This window comes from Nyctibius grandis, chromosome 1 (genome assembly GCF_013368605.1).
Source record: "Nyctibius grandis isolate bNycGra1 chromosome 1, bNycGra1.pri, whole genome shotgun sequence".
In the NCBI taxonomy this organism is placed as follows: Eukaryota; Metazoa; Chordata; class Aves; order Nyctibiiformes; family Nyctibiidae; genus Nyctibius; species Nyctibius grandis.
Window position 1 is genome coordinate 68,614,788 of NC_090658.1, and position 14,189 is coordinate 68,628,976.

General features: G+C 37.0%; 1 protein-coding gene across 1 annotated transcript; it reads left to right on the plus strand.

Annotated features, from left to right (window-relative positions):
- Positions 1-1,304: 1,304 nt before the first annotated feature.
- On the plus strand, positions 1,305-13,672 carry TMEM244 (transmembrane protein 244). The gene is made up of 6 exons (XM_068416364.1): positions 1,305-1,337; positions 6,203-6,288; positions 6,849-6,922; positions 10,743-10,868; positions 12,663-12,707; positions 13,578-13,672. Exons 1-6 carry the CDS (start codon positions 1,305-1,307, stop codon positions 13,670-13,672), a joined length of 459 nt encoding a protein of 152 aa, XP_068272465.1.
- Positions 13,673-14,189: the final 517 nt, after the last annotated feature.

A 14,189-nucleotide genomic window follows, 5' to 3' on the forward strand; every position in this document is an offset into this window, starting at 1 on the left:
TTTAATAATGGTCTTAGATTAATGCAATCCATTACTTTTTCAGTTCCAGTAAATCTTGCTACTTAGAGTTACTGCAAAAGTTTATGCAAATTAATTTTAGGTCATGGCTGTTTTCAGCTGATACTTTGGGGTAGATAGGATGCTCTTTGAATTAAACCTTTTGTTCCTTTTCAAATATTTTTTAATTACTAAAGCAAATATTTCTTCATTAATTTGCTGCTTGTGACTATTGCAACTGTTTAAGCAAGTTAATTTAGTTTTTTAAATTTTGCTTCAGTCTATTCCTTTGACATCACTTCAGCCCTCAAAATAGGACTTAACTCATGTACAGATTTTTGTACTAGCATATTGCAGAGGAAGGAATTTCACACAATACTACCAGTAATTTCCCTGTCAGTATTCACTATCTGGAGCTATCGAATTCATGAGCAAAAGCTTTTGTTTGCTGAGCGCAGACTACATTTTAAGCAGATAACATTTATTTTATATGTTTAGAAAAGCATAAAAAACCCTAATGAAACTTGTACATACTGTGTTAGTGACAGCAAAAAAAAAAAGTTCATTCTTTGTTCAGTTTCAGAAGTGTTCCCTTGTGTGATGTCCTTTTTCCAAATAAAAAATACTGAATCATAATATGTCTGTAAAAAGTAAAATCTGAACCCCTTAAGGAACTGCTCAGTAGAAGTTGGGTCTGCTCTAAATCACACTAAATTTTATTCCATTGAAGGAACAAAATATGGTTTAGGAAAAGAAGAGTCATAACATGAGTCTGGCATTTCTTAACCTAATTATACCCAATTTAATGTGAATTATACTTGATGTGATAAAGTGATAGTCAGAAGAAAAATGTTAGCAAAGACCATTGTGAAGAATGTGCCATTCCACATCTATAGTTAATAGAATTAATGTTAGAAATTGTAAAACTAATTAAAACTAGGAAGGTATAACAACCCCAAGGAACTGTGATCAAAGGAATGCTGAAAAAAGCAAATAGAAAGTAGAAAATAATATTAATAATGTTGTCTTTAAATAGCCAAGTTATATTATAGATACAATTTGGCCAACTCTAGCTACGAAAGTATGAACATTAAATGAGCTAGTAGGATTTTCTCTTTGCTCTTCAGCGGCTTAGTTAGCTCGCAGATGGCTTCTGTCTCAATTCAGTTTAATCCAATCAACTCGCCTCACTCTGTCCTATACTCACCTATGAGAATGTTTTTTTTCATGAAAAACAGCTGCTTCTTTCTGCTGATATTTGCATATGGAATATAGCAACAGCACTTCTTTTCACTCATCATGTGTCCATGGCTCTCAAGGTCAAAATTGCTGAAACCAAGGTAAAGGGAATCGAGTTTGTATAGTGTTGTATGTCACCAGATAGTATTTAGAGAATTAGAGAGCTCCTGCGGGGCTTCAAAGCGCTGTTGCTTTCATTCTTACAGTAAGAGTGTTCTTTGATGTTCTCTTCCTAAAAAACAAAATGAAAAGGACACCTTATACTATAATGCTGGTAGTAAGTACTGCAAAGTATCTCTTATAAAAGGGATTTCAAAATATGTGATGTAGTTCCATTTATAAGATATAATCCTTGAAAGTGTCTAATAAAATCCTACATTTAATGACACCAGTGTATTCCTAAAATTCTTTCTTTAAGTTGTTTTAACATATAGTAAATGACTGTGGTTTTTAACTTGTGTTTTTTGCTATGAAATATTTGAAGGGTTAGAAAGGGAAAAAATAGATTGAAAATAAAATGTATTCTGAGATTTTAAAAATATATAAGTTTAAATTTCAGTGGAAAGTTCAAATAAAAAAATGAAGTAGAATATGATAAAACTGGAAAATTTTCAAAGGGTTTTCATTTTCATATTATTCTTTTAAGAAATGTATTCGTAGCACCGAGCTGTATGCATTTCCTTAGCTTACTCCACTGAGCAAAGCATGCTATACCTAATACATCACTACATCCCTAAGACAGGGACTAAGAATATTCTGGGTACAAAGAGAAAAATCCTGGGCCTTTGATGCCAATGAAAGTTTGTCGCTGACTTCAAGAGAGTCTAGGAATTCATCTACTGTAATTAGAGGTCAACAGGTCTTCGGCTCACAGACATCCTTCAGCTCTGTGATTTTCACTTCAGTCCTGTCTCACCACTTTTATTACACTACAAATCTACATTCTAGAGCAGATAAGGCTTCAAGGAGGCAGATGCTAGAGGAGGGGCACTGGATAAGGAGAATTACAGGAAATGTGCATCTGCTCAGAGCAACAGAATGAAAATGATTCCCACCAAAAATGTGTCAAAGATTACACTTGCAACGCTCAAAGATACTTTGAAGGTGGTAGGAGGTAGCATGGCTGCCAAACCTGCACATGATATTGTAGTCAATTAACATTACAGTGACTATAGTGTACACCGTCGAAAAGAAGGGATCAAATAGGTTATTTGGCCAATTTTCATTTAGAGTAAGACTAAAGAGAGTGGAAATGGGAAAGTTGTCTTTAGCTCTCAGACCAAACTGGCTGAAGAGAGATTAATCGTTCTCAGTTTTGGCTTGGCTTTGTTTTGATGTAGGGGAAGAAGAAAAGAGTAGGACTGTCCTGGACATTTACTTATTGACAAATAGCAGTTTGTACAGGCATGATGGATTTCTCTCCTATTTCATTAGAAACTAAAGCTTCTTGATCTCTCTCCTTGTGGAAGACAGATGCAGTATTCAATAGTTAGCACTTTACAATATTTAGCAATATAAAAATAAGGAGTTTGCTAAGTTCACAGTATCCACATTTCTGTCAATGTTGAATGGTTCCGTAAATACATAATCTACCACACAACCATTCAAAGAACTAAGGCCAGAAGTGATGATGTTAGAAATGTTTGAGTGAAGCTTCATCCAGAGAGGCATCTGGTTTTGCTTTGAAGGATCTATTATTTCCAAAGGCAGCTTGTTCCATTGGCTAATTGCCTTTACAGTTAAAAATGTCCTTGACGCATCTTATGAATTTGTCTAGCTATAACTTGCAGCTGTTTACTTCTTGTGGCTTTTCTGATAAAGACCCCTTAAGTACCTGGTATTTTCTGCCTTCGAAGGTACTTATCCATCATAATCAAATCAGCCCTCAGAGCTAAACAGATTGACCTCTTTAGCACTGTAGTAATAAAAAAACCCCTCACATTTATAGCCATCAGCTCCCTTTTGTGCCTCTCCTCTGCACCTTCTTAATTTCTTAAGTTACTGTAAAAATTGATGGCGCCAAATTGGAGGCCACTTTGTCTTCCTAATGCTGTGTTTAGAGGTAATATTTCTCCCTTATTTCTATTCATATTCTCCCACCTTAAAACCAAAGCCTTAAGGGCTTGTTTTGTGTCACAATATTGCAAGAGCCTGGAGAAAAGAAGGCTCCGGGGAGACCTCATAGCAGCCTTCCACTACCTGAAGAGGGCCTACATGAAAGCAGGAGAGGGGCTTTTTACAAGGGCAAGTAGTGACAGGATGAAGGGGGAACGGTTTTAAACTGAAAGAGGGTAGATTTAGATTAGATATTAGGAAGAAATTCTTTACTGTGAGGGTGGTGAGACACTGGAACAGGTTGCCCAGAGAAGCTGTGTCTGCCCCCTCCCTGGCAGTGTTTAAGGCCAGGCTGGATGAGGCTTTGAGCAACCTCGTCTAGAGGAAAGGTGTCCCTGCCTGTGTCAGGGGGGTTGGAAGTAGATCTTTAAGGTCCCTTCCAATGCAAACCATTCTATGATTCTATAAGAGAAGCTAATAAAAATAAGCTAGTATGAGCTAATGCTCATCTACAGCCCTTCTCAGAGTCATTGCCTCCTTGAATAAAGGCTCCTTTTACCAGCATATAACAAACTAAATAAAAATGGAAATTGTACTTTAGTGCTGCCTTATGTTTTATATTTTTCACTGCTATCTTACCTGCCAACTGTGCTTGATTTAAAAATGGGGACTTAAAAACATATTCTGTACCTTCTATTTTCCTTTTTTTTCTTTATTAATTTTGAATCACCTGTCAAGAACATTATCCAACCTTATCCTCAAAATCCACAGCAATGATAAGGGCACTCAATAATCAGTTTTGATAAAAATTCTAGAATAAAAGCAAATAAATAAAAAGAGCAAGTCTCTTTCAAACTTTGCAAAATGGAATTTATTTTTGAAACTTTGTAGTATCTTATGCATTTGTTTTTTGGTTTCATTCCTTTAGTCTTAGTTGTTCTCCAAATAATTCCTCTTCCTTTTTAGTTTTCAATATGCAATTATTATTTCCCCAACCTTGGTCCCTGTAACCAACCTACACACAAGTGATTCCTTTTACCTTTCTTCAGAATTAAGTCCTATTCCTCTATTAGTCACAGAATCACAGAATGGTTAGGGTTGGAAGGGACCTCTGGAGATCATCTAGTCCAACCCCCTACCAAAGCAGGTTCCCCTAAAGCACATTGCACAGGGTCATGTCCAGGCAGGTTTTGAATATCTCCAGAGAAGGAGACTCCACAACTTCCCCGGGCAGCCTGTTCCAGTACTGTGTCACCCTCAAAGTAAAGAAGTTTTTTCTCATATTGAGATGGAACTTCCCATGTTTCAGTTTGTGCCCGTTGCCCCTTGTCCTGTCACTGGGCACCACTGAGAAGAGTCTGGCCCCATCCTCTTGACAGCCACCCCTAAGGTATTTGTAAGTATTGATAAGATCCCCCCTCAGTCTTCTCTTCTCCAGGCTAAACAGACCCAGTTGTTACCTATTTTTTCTAAAATTCATTCCAATTGTAAATATGGTGTCACCATTCAAAGAGATAAACGCTGGCTTCTTTTGCAGTGATATAATGCTTCACTATAAGCAGTCCATAGTCTCTGCTTGCCATTCTGATACACTGGAAAATTGCACCCAGTCCCCTATACTTTACTACTTCATTATGCAGGGCCGCTTTTCATGGATTTACTTTTGAATTAATACCTGTACTTGAAATATTTCATCATCTTAGCCTTCATTTTTCTGTTTTAAAGTTATTTTTGATCAACATAGACAAGAAGTCCTGTAAAACATCAAAACTTCCAAACTCACTTGCTGTCACCTCAATTCCATTGATCTCAGGGGAAATTCAGCATGGGATCTTGCAGGGCACACAAAAATGTGCAGGCTTAGAGCGCATACTTACATATCCAAGTGTATTTACTTAATAATGGAATCACTCTAGTAATTGTGTTTGCCTTAGATCATTATTGCATAATGGATCATACTTTGGAGATCTATGGAGGTCTTACCAGAGGAGTCAGATAAACACACATTGCTAATTTCAAATATTTGATAGCCGAACTGAAGGAAGGGCAAGAAAATTCTTAACTCATTATGTGTGTTGTACCTGGGCTAAGAATTTATACAATAGTCTAGTCCTAAAACAGAAACTGGAATGCTTTAATAGCAAAAAGCAAAATGTAGCCACAGATCCTTCCATTGTAAAGCATCATGTAGCACAATATAAAAGATGGACAATATGGAACTGGTGGCAATGCTCTCTACAGTCACTGTCTTTCTCATGACTGCTTTCTAGTTATATTTTTCAAGAGGAAAGTAAAGAGTAGAAGATGCAGGATGGAGGGATAGACAGGCAGAGAAGAAAATGAAACAGTAAAGAAAGAGTCAGGAGTTAAAAAAATGGCCGTTGAAAGAGGAAAGACAGAAAGAAGTTAAGAAAGAGGAAAGGAGAATTATGACATGATAAAGCATGAGCTAGAGTGAGAAAACACAAGACAATCTCGAGTCTATAGAAAAAAAAAATTATTTTGCTGACCACTCTACTGACTGTAGTAAACATCTTCAGTTTCATGTTCTGAAGAAAGCACACAATATTGCCAAAGCAGTTGCTCAAGTTTGATGCATAGAGATGTCTAGTCCTGATGTCCCATGTTTCCTTTCAAAAAAATAAAAGCCCAAATAAACCTCTGGAATGTCATTATATCACCACAGAAGAACAGAAATTAACGTCTTCTGCATTAGCAAGACTATTACTATTACTCAAAATTATTAACTTTCAAAACATACTTTTACATTATACTTGTAGGAATGAATACAAGTCCTGCATAACTCAGGAAGCCCACTTAGAAGATGAGAGATATGTTCACTTGAAAGGATCTCATTATGCACCTAATGTAAACATGGCATTAGGTTTTACTGTCTTTTTCCCTTTTGCAGGTTGTTCTGGTGAACCTGTTGATATGCATGGTAGTTTTCTACACGGTGTACTATGTCGTCCTATCTGTGTGCTTCGCAGTATTCAAGTAAGATTTCCTTGTCTTTAGGCTAATATGACGGCACACTACAACTGGATATAATGGGTAGAGCTGTGACCCTATAGAGTAGGCATCCAGACTGGAGGCATCCAGCCCCAGTTGTCCTGTGAACACATTTTTTAATTTCAGTTGAATTGTTGTACCTGAACCTTTGTTCAAGTGCACAAATTGGCAAATGGAAATTCAAAACTAATATAAAACATTGGTTCTAATCTACCTCTTTGCACTTGCACCAAATAAATGAATGTAAGAGCAAAGATAATATTAAAAAAGGAAAAGAAAGATTTTATAGTTGATAAAAAGGATAAATTATATTTCCTTAGGAAGTTGTATAGTATGTGTAGTGCCAGACACATCTTAAATAAAAATGGAGATCATGGACACTGTGTGCAAGGGCAAGACCACAACACGCAATGGAATGTAGAGAGCTTGTAAAAGCCCTGAGTATTCCTTTTGAAATTGTATTTCAAAACATCAATAATACGCCATATAATCACTAAGGCTTTATCGAAAAGCTCTGGTTAAATTTATTCTTTCTTTTTACACAGGATTGAAATGTTGGATGGTTTGGCACCTTTTGACTTTAAGACAAATCCCTCATGGATTAACCCCTATTATTTAGGTAACTGAAGTTTGTTTCTCTCTTTTTTTCCCAGCCAAGAAAAGAGATTGTATCTGGATGTAAACTTGTCTTCCTTACGGACAGTGTTTTAAAGCTGTTTTAGTAATACTAATGATTTCTGTATTTTAACTACACTGCATTTAAATGCTTATTTATCTTCCCTGCACTTCACATTTCTGTATTGCTACTTATCATTCAAGTGATTGTTAGGCTTTTCCTTGAGTTGTTCTTCTGATCTTGCATCATCTGAAGAAAATGTGCTGCTTTGGCAGGATGCTGCATTTTCACTGCAGAACAATTACCTATTCTATGTAAAATTCCTCCACAAAGTTGTTAAATATAATTTTCATACTGCAGCAGGTTTCTTATGAACCATATTGGATCCAGATCTGAATAACAGCTCACATTCAACTAATGGAAATCTTGCTTTGATAATGCCTGAACACAGTGTGCATTAAAATTTTAGGGTTTGATTGTAGCTCAATCCCTAAACATGTCTTTATATATCCTAATATGAATTTCTGCATTTTTGTCTGAAGCTCTCAAAATATATTCTTTTTCCTAAACAGTCATTCCTAAAAAATTACATGCATATGTGAAATTTTACCAGATTTGTAATCTATTTTACAAAGGCAAACCACGCCATCTGTCAGTAAAGTAAGTAAAGCTCAAAAGTAAATTGTTTAGTTCATTGGTTAAAAAGAGTAATAAAAATGCACGGATATTTGTACAATGTCAATACTGATTTCAGATGAAAAAAAGAGCATTTCAGTTGTAGCAATGGAAAAGAAAATGAAATCATATTCCATTAGAATTTTCAGGGGCCTAATGTAACTACTATATCTCAATATGATTTTTTTTCCCCAAAATTATATCAGCTAGTTTGATGCAGTGTGTTTATATGCCAAAGACAGCAACTCATATGCCAAAGACAACAACAGGTTGCCCAGAGAAGTTGTGGATGCCCCCTCCCAGGAAGTGTTCAAGGCCAGGTTGGATGGGGCTTTGAGCAGCCTGGTCTAGTGGAAAGGTGTCCCTGCCTGCGGCAGGGGGGTTGGAACTAGATGATCTTTAAGGTCCCTTCCAACCCAAACCATTCTGTGATTCTATGATTCTAAGTCTTATCATGCACTGGTTGGTAGTCCACCCTCCTTCCTGTCCACCCGAAGAAATAACATGGAACAGCAAAACATAACAGGATCAGTTTAAAGTCTATGGACACAGAGACAGAACAAAGGTCTCTGAATGATGTTGCAAATGAGAATTAGTTTACTCAAGAGTCTCACTCATGCCTGTTAAAAACAGAATTATGTCCTTCAAAGATAACCTCAAAATAAAAATGGAAGTCAGCTTGGAACTGAGGTATCATTACTGGCCCAGTTTTGTAAAAAAAGTTTACAGAGCATCTGTCTACACTAAGCATATTTTCTAAATTATAAAATTATTGGCAAAATTTAAAGGGATACTGTCACCATGAAATATAATAAACTAAAAAACCTAAAATGCATTGTCAAACATTATATTTTTTTAAGTGTTATTTCCTATTTTCCTAACTACATGTTGTTTTCCAGTTATCTTCTTCTTACATTTTACTTTTTTTTAAACTAATTGACCCTATAAAGAAAAGCATAATATTGAAAGGACAAAATGCTGCCGAATGTATAAATTAAATACAGTGGAAAAAACCTGATGGTCTCTCTACTCTCAGCTACAGTAATCTTAGGTATTATATTACTGCAATAATAAAAAAATATATAATTCCATTAAAAATGTGACTTTTCTATGCCTGTGTACTTAAAAAGAAGAAAAAAATGTGTTTAGATGGAAAATTATATGAATTACAAATGCACAATTATGGCCTGTTGTATGGGAACTCAGGACTGCAGCTAGAAGAGACATCACACATTTTCCACTAGCCCTCTGCTATCCCAGGTGGCCACCAAGCATAAAGTCAAACTTTGCCCTAAAAGTAGTTATTTTTGATCCCATTACCCACAGTAGCAAATAAACAAGCTGAAAACTGAACACCACTCCATTGCGATGTTGAAGAATACATCACGTCGAAGGGTTCCTCACCCTTCCCAGAGTAGCTGCTTCGTGCCTTCCAGACTGTTTTCCTGCCCACGGGGGAGGCACTGCTTGCCCATGCCATTACTTTTGCAGAGCTGTGCCCTGCATCAGGGCAGGTCATCAGCACAGGCTGGTGGCATGGCATGGCTCAGCACGCTCCAGAGAAAGTGCCAGTGGAAAGCAGCTCTGCGGAGAAAGATCTGGGAGTTCTGGTGGACAACAAGTTCACCATGAGCCAACAATGTGTCCTTGTGGCCAGGAAAGCCAGTGGTATCCTGGGGTGCATTAGGAAGAGTGTGGCCAGCAGGTCGAGGGAGGTTATCCTCCTCCTCTACGCTGCCCTAGTGAGGCCGCACCTGGAGTACTGTGTGCAGTTCTCAGCCCCCCAGTTCAAGAAAGATAAGGAACTACTGGAGAGAGTCCAGTGGAGGGCTACAAAGATGATCAGAGGACCAGAGCATCTCTCTTATGATGAGAGGCTGAGAGAGCTGGGCCTGTTTAGCCTGGAGAAGAGAAGACTGAGGGGGGATCTTATCAAAGCTTACAAATACCTTAGGGGTGGATATCATGAGGATGGGGCCAGACTCTTCTCAGTGGTACCCAGTGACAGGACAAGGGGCAACGGGCACAAACTGAAACATGGGAAGTTCCATCTCAATATGAGAAAAAACTTCTTTACTTTGAGGGTGACACAGTACTGGAACAGGCTGCCCAGGGAGGCTGTGGAGTCTCCTTCTCTGGAGATATTCAAAACCTGCCTGGACATGACCCTGTGCAATGTGCTTTAGGGGAACCTGCTTTGGTAGGGGGTTGGACTAGATGATCTCCAGAGATCCCTTCCAAACCCAACCGTTCTGTGATTCTGTGACAGAAATGCACCATTTCGTCACTGAGAGAAGGAATTTCCTTGATCAGATAACTTTAACAGTCTCTTTCAGCAGCACAGTTTAGTTATTAGCACTTTGCTGGTAATCCCCATTCATGGTTTAACACAAGACAGAGCTAGCTGCTGAATGTCAGGCACAGTGAGTGTATGGTAGTTGTGTCAGCCTTGCTATCAGCTCTGAGAAAAGCCAGGCTCCTGGTTGTACGTACCAGGAGATCCGCATGGATGGATGGCTTCTGCTCACCTTGTAGGCACTCTGCTCTATCTCCCCTTGCATATCTTTTCTTTAAATTGTTCTGATATGTATATATATATATATATACACACATATCAGAGAGAGATATACACACACATATACATATATACACATTTATACTTTTTTTTTAATATCTATATATTTGATGCAATGAAGTGCACAGGGAGAAAGCAATGAAGTTTCTTACTAAACATAACCCCTTAACCACATAATTCTGTTTTGGATGGAAAAAATTTGATCAATGTCAGTATCAACCAAACCTATTTGGTGCCATATGCGAAGAGTGTGGATGGTCCCTAAGTAAAATTTTCACACCATTTCTCCTCCAGGCTGTATGAACCGGCCATAATCCTGTTAATCCTCATGTTTTTCCATAAAATATCTAACATTTTAAACTCTATAGGCAAATCAGGACAACCCATGCAGATGTTTGTGGCAAAATTAGAAATAGACTTTGTAATGAAAATATTAGTATAATATTTGACCTTGCAAAACATAATTTGCATAACTATCTCAGACATTTTAACTTCCTATTGCTATTATTTCGAATATAAGAAAAAAGCTTTTCAAAGCTGCATTTGGTGTAAGTATTCTATTTTCATTTACAGTTCTTGTGATATCATTGGAAATAACTTTCTTCATTTGTGGTCTCCTGTTTGCCCTGGTTGTGGAAGAATGGGTTTGGGATTATGGTGTAACAGTTACTATTATTCATATCATCATAACTTCAGTCGGTAAGTAGGTTTACTGCTAAATATATGCGTAGTATCACAAATTGAAGGACCAATCAACTATGATTCATCTACTGTATTACTGGAGTAACTTTATCATTTTTCCTTAAAGCTAAATAAATATATATCCCTAATTTCCATCCAATTGACTCCTGCATGTATTTAAACCCTGCCATTTACAATTCTGTTTTTGTTGCAGAATTTTAAAATAAAATTTTCTTATAAAAATTTCAGAGTTTTAGTTCATAATCTGGCAGTTAATATCAAACAGATCCAGCCTAGATACAATTTCAGCATCTGGGAGGTGTACTTTTCTCTAAACCAAGAAATTAATAGTTGTCCATGTCCTGACAATTTACAACGTACTGATGAACACTTGAGCTCTAGTTCAGAGTAAAAACGAGGCTTGCTTCAGCAAAGCCAATTCAAAGATTTAAAGTTAGATCATTTGAACAAAATCTCATTGAGGAAAATAAAGCATTTTACCATCAAAGCATCTTTTTTTTTCCCCCCTTGAAACTCCTCCCCTCATAGGAAAGGAAAGGAAAAGAATTATCTGCTGTAAATGAGAGTCATCATCACTTTCTGCCAGTCCCTGGTAACCTGCTCCCTCTTCTCATGCTGTTTAGAAGAATGCTGCTGTGGCTGATTAGGAAATATATTTTAACCTCACCCCTGCCAGAGCCTATTTGGAGATTATTTTTTTCTCCTATAGCAATGAGCTTAGTATTTTTATTCTAGAATTTACAAATAGGAAAAGTATCACTGACAAATGAGGACTCCCTCCCTACTACATAATAATTCATCTTCCATCTTCCCATGCTTTGTCCATTTGTCTTTTAGCACTTATACAGATGGGGATTCCCCAGTTCCCATGACAAGTTAAGCCAGAGACCAAGAGACTTTGTATTAAAAAATTAAGCAGAGTTTCTCATCTACTGAATTTCCTTTCCTGGAATTTAAACTACTGTTATTCCTTATTAATGACTTTTGTATTTAAATCAAGGAATTTACAAAAACTACAACAAAAACTGCATTGTATATGATATATACAGGAAGGTATCTTGTATCATTATATTAGATGATGCATTTTGATGTCCAAACAACCCCAGATTTGTTATTGTTTCTTTCAGATGGCCAACCAAAGCTCTGCTGGCTGACTCTGAGCTGCCAGCATATGCAGTGTGCCTCCCAGCCCACTTTACTACCTCTACAGCCCTGTCAGGTTTTTGAGGGGGACAATATTGGGTCATACAATGGCCCTGCAGTTGATCATACAGTGGGGATGTGGGTCAGCTTGTGTGAGGCAAGGGAAAGTGCCTGAGACAGGCAAGAGCATGCTGTGCAATAGTGCTAACTTGCAGTGTACAGACCCAGCCTGCCTGCCATGCCCTGCATCACCCATTAAACTGAAAATGTCAGGCAGCTTAATTTATTTGGATTGCAGCAATGTGTAGGCACTCTACCAGGGGATCGGTGTCTCTGTTGTGCTAAACTGTGTACAGGTAAGTAATAAAAAAGGCATTTCTTCCACAGAGAGTCTAAGAGCTCCATTTAGCACACACTTACTAGGTTTAAGACTTGCCTTCCAGTGGGATCGCTCACCAGGCTAAGCTTAATGGTGTGGCCAACTATCTGAATCATCAGGACCTAAATATGCATCTCCAATGTCATAAATGTGAAGTATATAATTTATGAAACACAACTAAGCAGACCTTTGATAACGTAATGTAACGTTTGCATGTCCCCATTCTTATTGTTTCAAAATTTACATTCCTCCTTTTCTTCTCCTTGCAGTTATGTCTGAATTCCCCCTGATGTTACACTGGTGGCTGGCATTAGGTATAATTACATTATTTAAAGTTTAAATTGTTAGACTCTGTGTAGAAAATAAGTATTTACAGTATGAATTATTTCTATTAAATGTCTGTTTCTTCACTAATTTGAGAATTGTCAACATTTAAAGAAGAAATACATGCTTTTCATTTATACTTCTTTTAATGGCACAGGCAAGTAACACTGGGCTCACATTTGCCTTGACTTAAAAAATCTTCCGTTTTAAGACCAGAAGGTACTCAGCTTATATTAATCTTGCTAACAAACAGCATATACGCTCATGTTCTTGAAATAAACCATGATTAAGTCCTGACTAATCAAACTATATCTCACTTAATTCAGGTGTCAAGAAGACAGTTGTCTAAACTAGTCTTCCTTGGTACCCTTTATAATCAATGGAAAGAAACAGGCATCTTCAATTTTTTATAAACACTATGCATAGGCATTTATGATAGACGAGGTAAATCCCAGTCATCACATTTTCTTGGAGTGAGTGGCAGACCTACATCTCTGAATGTTTAATTTTCTGTAAAATTAAAAGCATAGCTTTGTACTAGAATATATTGCCTTGAAAAATAGTTAAGGGAAAAGGACTGGCTTCTGTTCTTCTATGATGGATAACAAGGATCGACAGCTGCAGTAAATTCCTAAATGATGGGGACAGGCAAATAAATTCCCTGTCCTGTTACTGGTTTTGCATCAGTAGCTGCTGGGGCTGATATCTTTGTAGGTGGTTAAAGCCTTGGGCAAAAAGTTAAAGTAGACAGACCATTTTTAAAAAATTTAAGATAAAAAGAATGTCTGTTTAAAGTTTTATCATAACATTTGTATTCTACTATAAAAATTAATATAAAACAGTCATATATTTTCTTTCAGGATGTGGAGTAATTTCAATGATTTGTGGAGGACAGATTTTGGCATATTGGTTGTTCAAAGACAATTTCATTTACCCAGTTCTGGATGATTTTTGAAAAGGAAAATTAGGACTTGCCTTTATATTTATATGAATTCTATGGTTTCATTAACAACATAATTAAAACAAAGTTAGCAACTCTCTAATTGTAAGACTAATCTTTAGCTTACCAGTTGTCTTGTATTTTACATTTGTTCGCAATGTCAATGTCATCACTTCTAGCTGTTGTATGTACATTTTCCATTAAGCAAATAATGAGATACACTGTGTCTTTTTTAGAAACAAATAAACCATAAGGAGGGTAAGAGCAATGATGCAACATTCTTGCAAAGTCCTACAAAGAAAAGGAAAAAACATATTTGAATTTAATGTTTTCAGGGTGCTTGTTATCTACTGTATTTTATGAAATGCTCTAACAGGCTCTAACTCTAATTTAGGCTGGAGTCTGACCTCTCACAAGCACTGCAAAACTTTAAAGTCACCCTATCTGGCATAAATCACTCTAGGTTTAAAGCAGCCTTTACTGGCAAACCCCTGGCAAAGAAGAATCCACAAACAGCACATAGCTTTGCATC

Excerpts from the sequence above, each read along its gene's own strand:
- TMEM244 (XM_068416364.1), top strand. The coding sequence starts at position 1,305 with ATGGCTCTCAAGGTCAAAATTGCTGAAACCAAG. Across the intron at positions 6,923-10,742 it reads GATTAACCCCTATTATTTAG|TTCTTGTGATATCATTGGAA; the intron begins GTAACTGAAGTT and ends TTTCATTTACAG. Across the intron at positions 12,708-13,577 it reads ACACTGGTGGCTGGCATTAG|GATGTGGAGTAATTTCAATG; the intron begins GTATAATTACAT and ends ATTTTCTTTCAG.